The sequence below is a fragment of the Prionailurus bengalensis genome, chromosome C1, assembly GCF_016509475.1.
Source record: "Prionailurus bengalensis isolate Pbe53 chromosome C1, Fcat_Pben_1.1_paternal_pri, whole genome shotgun sequence".
In the NCBI taxonomy this organism is placed as follows: Eukaryota; Metazoa; Chordata; class Mammalia; order Carnivora; family Felidae; genus Prionailurus; species Prionailurus bengalensis.
Window position 1 is genome coordinate 9,231,970 of NC_057345.1, and position 13,292 is coordinate 9,245,261.

General features: G+C 50.3%; 1 protein-coding gene and 1 non-coding gene across 5 annotated transcripts in view; both read left to right on the forward strand.

Annotated features, from left to right (window-relative positions):
- VPS13D (vacuolar protein sorting 13 homolog D) overlaps positions 1-5,137 on the forward strand; it is a 257,070-nt gene extending 251,933 nt beyond the window's left edge. For all 4 annotated transcript variants that reach the window (XM_043573784.1, XM_043573785.1, XM_043573786.1 and 1 more), the window contains 2 exons: positions 335-575; positions 2,217-5,137. In XM_043573784.1, coding sequence (XP_043429719.1) covers positions 335-575; positions 2,217-2,348 — 373 coding nt within the window. In that variant the 3' untranslated portion in view covers positions 2,349-5,137. The remainder of the gene's footprint in view (positions 1-334; positions 576-2,216) is intronic.
- Positions 780-920, forward strand: LOC122482388. The gene has a single exon (XR_006297170.1). It is a non-coding gene; the product is annotated as a small nucleolar RNA ACA59 (small nucleolar RNA).
- Positions 5,138-13,292: the final 8,155 nt, after the last annotated feature.

Consider the following 13,292-nt stretch of genomic DNA (forward strand, 5'->3'; position numbering starts at 1 on the left):
CTCCCTAAAAACTCTCACTGAAAAAGAAACCCCGCACAGTGCAATTCCAGGGTATAAAATTGTACTGTCGGTCGTCGTCCCGAGCTACTTGGATCCAGCACCCCGTGTGCGGGGCCATGTGCCGTACGGGCCCGGGAGGTCACTGACACCCTTAGTCCAGATTTACAGATGAGGGAACTGAGGCTCAAGGGGTGGTAAACGTGAGGGAGCCTGGTCAGGAGCCCACACACCAGGCCGCCTCCCCTTCCTTCGGCTCAGTGACCGGGAGTGGCCCGGCGCCGTGGGTCGAGGCCACGCTCGGTGTGCCCTTCTGACCTTTCCCCCTCTCTCACAGCTTCATAGCCGTGGAGAACATCGACAGCTACTGTGTGCTCATCTCCTCCAAAGCCGTTTACTTCCTGAAAAGTGGGGACTATGTGGATCGAGAGGCCATCTTCCTGGAAGTCAAATACGACGATCTCTACCACTGCCTCGTCTCCAAGGACCACGGGAAGGTGTATGTGCAGGTGACCAAGAAGGCAGTGAACTCAAGCAGTGGAGTGTCCATCCCTGGCCCTTCCCACCAGAAGCCCATGGTGAGTACCCACCTGGCCTGTCTTCTTCGTGCTGCCCCCCCTCCCCCCCGAATTGGCGTATTCCACGGCTGAGAGGTAGAAAGGGCCCCCGGATCGCCTCTGCCCTGCTTACGCTTTTCAACAGGGATTCGCTTTAGGTTTACGCTGGGCGGTCACTAATCCCCAGGGGTACTGCTTCTCAGTCCTGTATACAGAAGGAGCTCAGTGTGTGCATTAACTGGGGTGACGCTGCCCTCCCAGCTCTACCAGTAACGACCCCACCAGTTCCTCGGCACTTGTGCCTCCACTGCCCGTCGGTACAGCACAGACAGCCATGCCAGCTCTAGTTAGTGGGGGGGACCTAACGACGTGATACGTGGGGGCGGGGGGGGTTATCCCTAAAATGCGACTCTTCGGTGCACTGAACCTAAGATCTTAGAGCACACACTGGCTTCTCTGTCGTGCCTCCTCTATAACAATTGCAAACTTTCCTCTTCTGCACAAAGAAGCAGTATCTAGTGTAGCGAAGGCCCTTCCCCGGAATAAACTCAAAAATAAGTATTTGTGAATAAAATGGATACATTGCCTCCAAAGGGTACAAGGTACTGTCACGGCAGGACTTGCATTTGAAAGCTATTAGTATTTAATAACGATCCTATTAATAACCAGCATCCATTAAGGATGTGCCCTGGGCCAGGCTGGATACTAAGTACTTCCTGAGGGTCACGTGCTGTTGTGCTGCCGTCTTTCCCACTTGACTGGTAAGGAGGCTTGGTGAGGGCAAGTGCCTTGCGCGAGGTTATATGGCCAGCGCTGGAAGGAACTGGGGCTTCAAACCCGGGTAGTTCGACTCCAGAGCTGGCAGTCTAGACCACTTTGTTTGCCGCTTCCGCTCGGAGAGACCTGTTGGCTCAGCAGAAGCGCGTGTGTGGAGACCCGCCATCTCCATAGTCTGACTCGGTGGCTTTTCGTGAAACCCAGGTGTCCGCCATGCTCACTTTTCGCCCGGCATGCCGCGATTTTCAAAGCTGCTCTTGAGAATGATGTGCCATTCAAAATGGCCCTGCTTCTTCTCCCCGGCTCTCTCTACAGATCAGAAACCACAACCAACCTCGCTGGGCCTCTCTCCTCAGAAACCCCTTGACCTTCCCCTGCTCAGGAATGCACTTGGGTTTGGCCTGGCTTGCGCAGGCTCCCCTGGGGTCGTCGGCTTAAGCCAGGGCTGGTAGATTCACAGAGTTAACACCCAGAAGTTGAGTATTTCCACAAGTTCCTTTTTGTGATGGGGAGCCTTGCCCAGCTACACTTCTCTCCTTTCAAAGCAGCTGAGCAACTCAGCATTCCTGATAGGAAAGGCCTCGAGACGTTAGTTTGAGGATTCTTCTTCCCTCTTTGACTGGCACCAGACATTGGAGGTGAACCCCCTCGGTGCAGCCCTTTCTTCTTGCTCTCGGTCTTGCCTCAGCAGACCCCTGTCTCCTCAGAGCTGAGGCTCGCTGGCTCTCGGTTAGAGGGCGTCCCAAATGTCAGATAACTGTGGCTTGGCTACCCCGTCACCTGGGACGTATGTCAAAGACGCGGATTCCAGGAATCTGCCCGCGTCCTGTGATTCGTTTGGCCTCCACCTCGGGGGCAGGTCACTCATTCTGTTCTGCTCTCCAGGTCCACGTGAAATCGGAGGGCCTTGCCGTCAAGTTGTCACAAGAGATAAACTATGCAAAGAGCCTTTACTATGAGCAGCAACTTATGTTAAGACTCACCGAAAATCAAGAGCGGTTGGAGCTGGACTCCTGAAAAATCCCAGCTGCCAGAGAGACGCTCGCAGACACAAGCCCCAAGTCAATCGGGAGGAAAGGCCCAAAGGCTCGGCCTAAATCAGAGGCAAAACCGGAAAAAGGTTGGAGGGGGCTGTCAAGGAACGAGGGGACGATACGAACGGAAACCGTATTAATTTGTGGGTGGGTTGGGGGGTTCCTTTAGATTGCGGGGAAGTAATTTTTAAAAGGTATTGGCTGAATAACGTTAAAAAAAAATGTACTGAGATGAATCTAATTTTTAGATTGCCCTGTATTTTGTTAACATGTATATATGTACAACTGTGTGTTTGTAAATATGCAGGAGCGTTTCTGAGCAGGGCCTGTGACGTGTGTAAAGGTTGGTTAGCTGTAAAGTAATATAAAGTTATATTGGATCTTCTATTGCACTAATTCTGCATGTGTAATTCAGGGTACTCGCTACAAAAAAGGCATTCTTGAAAGGTGAAGAATGTTCCATGTTAGCTTCGGAAACCAGAGTATTTGCAGGAAGAGGACGGAGGGGAGGTGGGCGGCCTCGAGGCTGGAGCGGGAGGGCAGCCCCCAAAGGAGGTGGCTCAGAAACCAACCCGTCTTTTATTTATTTCCCACCCCACCCCACCCCACCCCCCCTTTTAAGAGTAGTTCCTAGATTGTCACAGATTCTTTTCCCTCCATCTGTCTGTTTGGCTTTGTCCTGACTAGTCTTGCACACACACACACCAGCATTGTAAGTCTGTCTTGGGATGTTGTCAGAGAGGATCAGTTTGAAACACCGGTAGGCTCTGTTGATTTCAAAGGGGAGAAAAAAAAAAAAAATCTCACACAACTGTTTGTTTTAACAAATCAGAAATCCACAGATCTATCAGAAGCCCTCCTTTCCTTTCGGAACAAAAACAAGGAGAAAGTCCTAGAACTCTTTTCTCTTTTGATAAAGCCACAGGCAAGCACCACAGCCGCCCAGCCCTGGGCTCAGTGATGGCAACACTGGGACGAGAAGGGAGAGGGAGAGAGCCTCAGAAAAGGGGATGAAATCCGAGTATTAAAAAGCCGTTTTGCCAGTTTTTCGTGGAACCGAGATTTGGCTAAGACCTCTCTTGTCCTCGGTGTTACATTCCAGCCAGTAGCAAGGCCTGGTATGAGTGCCCTCTTCTGCCTGGGTCTTGTTCTTGTTGTTGGAATAAACAGGTTGGGAGCGGGAGCTCACTCTAGAATGAATGACTAGCCTTGTGATTTTAACGCTTTCATTTTGATAGAACTAATCGGTTTCAACAACCTCGTCCCGTGTGGCGGAGATCGAAAATGACTCAGTGGATCAGCGGATGTGTGCAAGGTTTGGGTGTTTGTAACTCTTGACCCAAACCCTTCCAAGACTCCCATGAAACTGATCTGTCCATCTCACCATCCCTCCCCTCTGCGCACACGCGCGTGTGCGTGCGTGTTTTTAAAGAAGCAGGAAGGGAGCTTTAGCACAAGTGCTCGAGAGCTCTAGCTCAGTGGGGTTTTCGAGGACCGCCTTGAACCCCAAGGTCTGTGTGGTCTTCGCCGACTCTAAGTTGGTGGGTTGCCACGTTGAAGCTTAGCTCGCAAAGGGTTGGGGTGGGTTTGGGTTTGTCGTTTGTTGGCGTGTTTTGTTTTTTTTTTTTGCTGGGTGCCAGTCGTGACTGCGTCCCCTCACGCACAAGATCCCCAGCAGGGTGACCTGTGTCTTCCTCACCAGCCTCCTCCTCTGCGCCCCACAAGTCTGCCTTGTGATTTTTGTCATCAGTGACCCACTGCCAGAGATCACCGTCCCTTAAAGGTGAAACTCTCAGAAGGGTTGATTGTTTGCCTCAGTGAGCCTTCTGTCGCTTTCTGGAATGAAGTCGGTGGAATTCCGTAAGACTGACGAGGGCGGCCTTGGGTCCTGTCCCCCCAAACCCCCCCCCCCCCGCCCGCCCGGGGCAGCTGTGATGCAGCAAGCCGGTGGAGGGCGCAACGCTGCTTCCTGAGGGACCCAGGGAGGTGTTCGGATGCCCTCCTCTGGGCTCCTTTCTAACGTTAGCTCTAGAAACAGTCGCGCATCTCGGTGGGTCATGCGAGCCTTCGCTGCTGAAGGGGCCTGAGAAGAGGCTCCCGCTAGAGCTCCCTCACGCCAGCCACGGTGGGAAGGCTTCGGTGGGGCTCTGGACTTCTTTTCCTGCTTGGCCAGGAAAAAATTCAAAGCTCTGAAGGAAGCAGGCCCTGCCCCTGGCTCCTTGAATGCCCCATTTCTTTTTCAATTGGTGTTTAGCCCTTGATGTCTGAGACTTTGTTATGATAATTTCTACCGATTTTCATGCTGTCCCAAATACCCAGTTTCTCTCTGAGGAAAGTAAAATAAATTGAATAAGGAGAAATTGGATAAGGAGAAATCAAAAGGCATCCTAATTCCCTGACCAGGCATGGTTGGCAGACCCAGCAGGGCCCCGCGGCCAGTGCTGCTGCTCTGCCCCCGGGGAGGGCTCCCCCGAGGGGCTCAGGCCGATCCCCTGCGCCCACCGACCGACCAGAGGGCAGGAAGGCAGACCTCTCAGCAGCCCCAGCTTGGTGGGTACTCACCTGGGTGTTCAGAAGGTTCTAGGGCCACTGTGTTTTTAAGCATCATCTGTGCCTCAAAATACCATAGTAGCTGCTTGATAAAATCCTGGTTCTCCACTGTGTAAACATGATTCTATACAATCACCCATCTGTTAAGACTCTTTCGTCTGTGTCTCATATCAGAGTCGTTATTTTTCTTCCTGTGGAATAAAATGCTTTATCAACTTCCCAGACAGGTCGTTCTCTTCTGGTTTCTTGGTGTTGCGCAGATTCTAGAACCGGTGCCAGTGATCGATGCCAGGCACATCCTGACGTCCACAGGAACACAAAACCTGTCCCCTCGCTCCAGGGAAGCATGATCCTGGGGCAGATCCTCACCTTGAACATTATTTCACTTTCCAAGAGTAAGCCGCCCGTTCCGTGCTCCAAGCCCGGCTTTGTGCGGCCAGCCTCTCACCTCACCACTCAGGCGAGCAGCCTGGGCCCCGGCGGGGAGGAACTTCTCATATTTGCTGAGAAGGGGAGACCCCAGGAGGAAGAGCTTTGGAGCTCACTTTGGACGTGTTAAGTTCAAGGTGCCTGCTTGATGCAGAAGGCAGTGGGGCCCACGAGTCTGGAGCTCAAAGAGGTGAGTCCAGGCCAGAGGCGCCCGATTGGGAATCATCAGCACACATATGACAAGCGGAGCCTGGATGAAATCCCCAAGGGAGTTGAGGGGGAGTAGCGAAGAAAAGAGGCCCCGGATCTGAGCCCTGGGGCTCCCCAAAGTCTAGAATTGAGACAGACGGAGGGGAAGAGCACAGGAGATGGCAGGACCATCCACAGACACAGACGTGAAGCCAGGAGGGCGCGGGTCCTGGAAGCCGAGTCCAGAAAGGTTTCAGAAGGAGGGAGGCTGTTAAATGCTGCTGATAAATCAGGTGGGTTGAGGACCAGCAACACTAGGTTTCCAGCATCGAGGTCACCGGAGCCTTCTAGAGCAGTCTGAGTAGCGCGGAGAGGGTAAGAGCCAGATTGCGCTGGAGTCAACAGGAAAATGGGAGGGGGGAAGCCGGAGACAGCACACGTTGACAGCTCTGTGGAGTAAGCTGGCCGTGAACAGGAGAGAAGTGGCTGGTACTTCGAGAAAGGGTGGGGGGCAATAATCAAGGAAGACAGTGAAAGGGGACAAGGGAGACTGGCCAGGAAGAGGGGTGGATGTGGTAGAAACTTCAGAAGATTCTCGTTTCCTCATTTCCGTTGCTTCTCTTTGGTCACATTAGCAGAGAGGTGGGGGGGTGGGGGGTGACGGAGACCTGGAGGAGGAAGGGAATACAAAACAGTCACTGAAGATCATGGGCAAGGGAGCAGACAGGGAAGTATGTGCAGTGGGTCAGCCAGGAAACATGGAGGGCCCGTTTGAGGTTGGGGATCATGAATTTAAGGGGAGACCAGGCAGCCTGGCTCTGGTTTCCTCCAGCCACACTCAGCTGCACGATTCAGCGTGGAACAGGCAAAGAGTTGGATTAATTGAGAAGTGTCCCGTCCTGCCCATTCAGATGCCCCAGTCCCCGTTGCCCACAGGAGCTCATTAAGAGTGAGCCTGTCAGAAGCCAACGTCAGACAGAAATCCGAGAACGCAAAAGAAGGGAGGGGCTACACTCTCCAAACCAAAGCACACACCCAAAGAAGGCGCCCTTCCAAGTGGGAGAGCTTCTGGGAGGTGTGGCTCATGTCCCCAAATGCAGGACCGCACAACCTGAATCCTGCAGGGGCTCCAGGACAGGAGGACCGTGTTCGAAGACACGCCGTCCGGGCCCTCTAGGCCTTGGAGACACTTGGCACAAGAAGGGGGTGCGTGGGACATCGACCTTTCTCAATGGTGGCATGCCACCAGTTCACTGAGACCAGGTCCTAAGCAGTGGCTACTGATCCAAGCTGCTTTTCTCTGGTGGCCGGGGGATGGTTCGAGCAATCGGAGACACCGAAGAGAGAGCTCCTCGCTGCTGGATAGTCCTGCTGGAACTTTTCCAATTAGTTTAGATTCTCTCCATACAAATGCAAGCCAAAAATTCGAGTCCACGTATCTGTTACCATATGAAAGCAGGTAGTGCGGTATTATTTGTCCCTTTCTGCCCCTGCATATCCCCCGCGGATACCGCGTGCACTGCCCATGTTCTCCCTGCGTGTGTGCACGGCTAGGTACACACGGGGAGACGTACTCACACGTGGTTTCCCGGCATTGTTTGCAACTTCTCAGCATTCTCTCCAATGCTGCCGTTCTGTGATTGACTCAACTACTTCCGTGGTGACGGTCTCTCGCTTCGCTTTCCGTCCACCGCACCGTGCCCCCCCCCCACCCCCCCCCCCCCCCCCCAGAGCAAGGCTCCGGCGAACATCCCCGTTTTTGTGTGTTTGCACCACATTTCCACACGGTAGACCCCTCGGGGCCGGTTGCAGCTGCGGGTATACACAAGATCGTTTTCCAAAGATGCTACCGGGGTCCTCCCGTAGCATCTGCAGGATTGACCCGGCTGATGGGTACAGGGTGGGGTCCTGTCTTCAGTTTGCATTTCCCTAGCAGCGAATTAGGCCACCTTCTCGTCTGGACCGACTTGTTAGGAATGGCTGCTGAGTTACAGCAGTTGCCCTTTCGGCATCTAGCCTTTGCACGGTATTGTCTCCTCACCTCCTTCATGATGTTGCTAGATTTCCTGATAGGTACCACCCTTACTCCCTAGAATAAGCCTCATTTGCTCAGAATGTGTTCATTTGTTGTTCTTTTGATACCTTTCCTGGCTCGGTTTGCTAATATTTTTGAGTCTTTGCATCTTTAAAGTGAGGGCTCCATAATTTTCTCCCTATCTGCAGCAGATTTTATCATTTAAATTTTGCCGCAGGGATGCGTGGGTAGATCAGTCAGTTGGGCATCCGACTCCTTATTTCGACTCAGGTCAGGATCCCAGGGTGGTAGGATCGAGCCCCACACTGAACATGGAGTCTGCTTAAGATTCTCTCTCAAGGGGCGCCCGGGTGACTCAGTCAGTTAAGTAGCCGACTTCGGCTCAACTAGTGGGTTCGAACCCTACATCAGGCTCTGTGCTGACAGCTGGGAGCCTGGAGCCTGCTTCAGATTCTGTGGCTCCCTCTCTCTGTCCCTTCCCCACGTGCACGCACGCACTCTCTCTCTCAAAAAAAACTTAACATTGAAATAAAATTCTAAGATTCTTTCTTTCCCTCTGCCCCTCTCCCCTGCTCATGTGCTCTCTCTAAAATAAAAAAATAAATAAATAAATGATTATCCCGCCTTCATAAAATGGGTTAGAGAGATGGCCACCATTTGCTATGGCTTGTGATACTTAAATTACATGACAATTTCCTGTTCTAACGCTTTGAAGTTACATGGCAGGTTCTAGACTCTTCTCCAATGGCTCCCCTTCATCATCACACCCCCGTGCCTTCTGCTGATTGGAACGTTCAATATCCATTTCTCCATGTGTCCATTTTGGCGGCAGGTTTGGTTTTTAAAATCCTCCGGTTCGTGTAGGGTTTTTAGTGTGTTGCCATAGAATTGCGTGTGTACCTCCTGAGCCTCTTTCCTATTCTTGATCTTGAATATTTGTTATTTACTGTTCTTTTCAAAGAACTGGTTTGGGGTTTCTCTTTGCTGTTTTGTTGATTATGTCTCTAATCTTATTTCCCCTACCTAGCTTGTTTTGATTTATTTTACTACTCTTTTTTTGCTTTATTTTATTAAAAAAAAAATTTTTTTAACGTTTGTTTATTTTTGAGACAGAGCATGAATGGGGGAGGGGCAGAGAGAGGGGGAGACCCAGAATCCGAAGCAGGCTCCAGGCTCCAAGCTATCAGCACAGAGCCCAACGTGGGGCTTGAACCCACAGACTGTGAGATCATGACCTGAGCCAAAGTCGGAAGCTCAACCAACTGAGCCATCCGGGCGCCCCTCCTTTTTTGCTTTGTAAGATAAATACATTTTTTGTTTTGTTTTGTGTCAACCTTTCTTTTTAAACAATGATGGCAGGTTTAGGTTATCGATTTTCTTCTGAATACAGTTTTGTTTATCTCAGGTTTTGCCATTAAGTGTTCTCTCTGTCGCTTTCTCTGTAGTTTTTACTTGGACTTTAGATTTCTTCTTTGAGCTAAGAGCTACCTAGGAATAGGCCATTTCTAAATATCAAAAAAGGGGCGCCTGGGTGGCGCAGTCGGTTAAGCGTCCGACTTCAGCCAGGTCACGATCTCGCGGTCCGTGAGTTCGAGCCCCGCGTCGGGCTCTGGGCTGATGGCTCAGAGCCTGGAGCCTGTTTCCGATTCTGTGTCTCCCTCTCTCTCTGCCCCTCCCCCGTTCGTGCTCTGTCTCTCTCTGTCCCAAAAATAAATAAATGTTGGAAAAAAAAATTAAAAAATAAATAAATAAAAATAAATAAATATCAAAAAAAAAAACACCACACTCTCCTTGCTAAATCAAATATTATTGGATTATAATCAGTAAGTATAACCTGAACTTTTCTATATTAAAAAAATTTTTTGCTGCAGTTTTCTTTTTGTCCAAGTCCTTGATCAATTTTTATAAATGTTCCATAAGCCTAGGAAACGAAAGTATACTCTCCCTTCAGGCCTGTAAAGACAGGTGCATACCTACAAACATACCTCCTTAGGTAGGTAGAAGTTTAAGTTCATAGACTATATTAACCAAACCCTGTATGGTCTTACTTATTTTTGCGTGTGTCAGAGAGCTCTGACCCACATCTCCAAATGGCCAGAGGAGCGACTGCTAACTTACACCATACTCCCCTGGAAGGTGGCAAGTGTTGAAAGTAAACAAACAGAGGAAAGGAGAAGAAAACAGCAGCCTTCATTAGGCTGCCTCCAAGCAATCCAGTTGGAGCTTTGGAAGGATTTGGTGCTGGAACAATAATAGCCCTACACAGCTGTGTCCCTTCCCCTGGGAGCCGGGAGCCAGGCCACCCACTCGTCGCTCCAAGGAGCCCGCCCATGTCCTCCCACAGCCCCGGCCAGAGCAGCACGCCCAGTGTCAATAGTTCCCAGGGGGTAATAAAACTTCACACCTCCTGCTTATTCTGGGCTGCCTCAAAAACACGAAAAAGTCATGGGTACATTTTGCCTTGGAGGGAAGGTACGCATCTAGACCAAATTGACCCTTGGAAGCCCTGGGCTGCTGAGCCCCGGAGGGAAGGGGGGTGGGGAGGTGCTGAGATCGACTCCCGGGACTTTAGGGGGTGGGGAGGGGAGTCCTGCCTTTGGCGTGCGTTTTCCTAAGACACTCAACTTCAGGGGTACACGGAGACTTCTGGGAGGTTTGGCCCAGCCCACAGAAAGGCAACTCCATTCTGTCTGGTGGTTTGTCTGCAGAACCACCCGTCCCTGTGTGTGCCCAGTGCGTGCCCTGTGTGTGCCCAGACAGCACAGCTCCCGACCTCTGCCCCTCCAACAACAGGGAGACACTGGCCACCCTTGTCACGAGTATCCGCCTGGGTCCAGGCTCCGTACTGGGTGCCGGGGATATGGGATGAGTAGGGGGACACTCTCACCGCCCTCCTGGGCTAGTGGACCTCAGGGTGGGGCACGGAAGACTTCACTGGGGAAGAGGCAGGTGGCCGGGGTCCAGAGGGCTGAAAACTAGTGGTGCAGAGGGAAGAGCGGCACTCGTGTGAAGTTCTGGACGTAGGAGCACATTTGAGGTCCAGGACCTCTGGACAGACTGGAGTGCAGTGAGCTGAAGCTGAAGAGAGGTGGCCGGGGGCCAGGCCACGCTGGACTTTGCAAACTATATGGGCAAAAGTTTTCAGCAGAAGATTTCACTGCAAAACTGGCATCTAAAAAAATACCTCTCTAGTGGGGCGGGGCACCTGGGTGGCTCCGTTGGTTGAGCGTCCAACTCTTGATTTCTGCTCAGGTCATGATCCCAGGGTCTTGGGATCAAGCCCCATGTTGGGCTCTGCACTGAGCATGGAGCCTGCTTAAGATTCTCTCTCTCTCTCTCTCTCTCTCTCTCTCTCTTTCTCTCCCTGTCTCCCCCACCCCTCTCTCTCTCAAAACCCTCTCTAAAAAATAGATTAATTAATGGGGTACCTGGGTGGCCCAGTCAGTTAAGCATCCGACTTCGGCTCAAGTCATGATCTCGCGGTCCAGGAGTTCGAGCCCCGTGTCGGGCTCTGGGATGACAGCTCAGAGCCTGGAGCCTGCTTCGGATTCCGTGTCTCCCTCTCTCTCTCTCTCTGTCCCTCCCCTGCTCACACTCTGTCTCTCAAAAATAAATGTTAAAATTTTTTTGTAAAAAATAGGTTAATTAAAAAAAAAAATGCTCTCAGGCTGCAGAATGGAGCCTGGATAGAAGGAATCCAGAGTGGAAGACTGTTGCACTAGTCCAGGTAAGAAATGGTGGGGGCAGTGGAGATAGAAGTGTATAGACAGGATAGACTTTTGAGGAAAAACAGAGAAGATGGAGGGATGGATCTAATGTAGAGGGTGAGGGGAAAAGAGGAATCAAGGATAGTTCCTAGGTTTCCGGCCGGCCGGCCAAAGTAACCAGATATCCAGATATCCGGTGATGTGATTACCAAGACGGGGAAGTATCATAAGAGCTGGATGTTTGTGGCTGGTCCATTTACTGACTCTTCGATATGTGTTGGATGCTAAATGAATGCGTGACTGTCTTCTCAGGTTTGAGATGTCAGTGACCTATTAAGCAGATAGAGGGCAGTTCAGAGCTGGAGAGAGTAGCTTGCCCGGGAGCAGCGCTGGCAGTCACGGGGGTTGATTGGATTATGGAAACGATGCTGATGTGTTGATTTAATGAAAATGCGCTTACTACGGGGCAAGTATTTAAGAAAAAACATCTGCCATAGAGATCTATAACCAAAAAAAATCAAAATTCAAGCCATTGAGTAAAGATAAACTACATATTAAAAGATGAACTAGTTATGCCCTTCTTTGTACTTTAATACTCATTTAATTTTTACTAACATCTTTTAAAAGTTCAATAAAATTAGGGCGCCTGAGTGGCTCCATCAGTTAAGCATCCGACTCCTGATTTCAGCTCGGGTCATGAGCTCATGGTTTGTGAGTCTGAGCCCCAAGTCAGGCTCTGCACTGACAACAAGGAGCCTGCTTGAGGTTCTCTCTCTCTCCCTCTAAATAAATAAATAAATAAATAAATCACCACTGTTTTAGACGCTTAAGATTTTTCACAGCATTTCTGGTTACTCTTATTTGTTTCATTCATGATTATTACTAAAGATACTTTTGCTATATTGAGGAGGGGAATCCTCGGAGTTTCAAGTACACTCGATACACCATTGGTCCAAGGTCAGGATCCTTGGGGATGTCTAGGTCTGCCATCCCCAAAGATGGGGTAGACACTGGGTCAGACAACCAGGGAGACGGCACTGAACTAAGACTTCCAATGGCGCTGATGAGAGGAGTTCACAGAAGGCTGGGAGCACAGAGCACACTTCAGGTGCAGCCTAAATTGGGGGAGGGAAAGGCAAATGAAAAGAGATGAGATACAGAATGAAAGGACCCTGGAGTGGAACTTTGTTCTAGTTTGGAATTAACTGGTTTTCAATCCTTGGCCCGCCTTGCCCCACCATTCACTAATCCCATCCACTTTCAACTCTTTTCCATTTTCTTCTAGTATCTACCACATGTTTCTAACCTATTCTTGATTTCTTCCCATCGGAGGTGTTATCTACTGATTTTCTACTCTGGAGACTTAGATTTTAGTTCTTTCTACCCCGTCGCTACCCTCCCCCCCACACGCACACACACAATACTCCACACTGAAAAAAGAAAAGAGGGACATCATCACAGATTCTATAGACATTTAAAAGATAACAAGGGGATATTATGGATAACTTTTTGCCTTTAAATCTGATAACTCAGATAAAATGGGCACATTTCTTTTATTTAATTTTTTTTTATTAACATTTATTTATTTTTGAGACAGAGAGAGACAGAGCATGAACAGGGGAGGGGCAGAGAGAGAGGGAGACACAGAATCTGAAACGGGCTCCAGGCTCTGAGCTGTCAGCACAGAGCCCGACGCCGGGCTCGAACTCACAGACTGTGAGATCATGACCTGACCTGAAGTCGGATGCTTAACCGACTGAGCCACCCAGGCGCCCCAAAATGGGCACATTTCTTAAAAGATACAAATTACCAGGCATCTGGGTGGCTTAGTCGATTGAGCATCTGACTTTTGATTTCAGCTCAGGTCATGATCCCAGAATTCTGGGATTGAACTCTGCATGGAGCCTGCTTTAAGATTATTTCATTCTCTCCCTTTCTCTCTCTCTCCTCTCCTCTCCTCTCCTCTCTCCTCTCTCTCTCTCTAAAAGAAAAAAGAAAAAAAAAAAGAAACAAATCA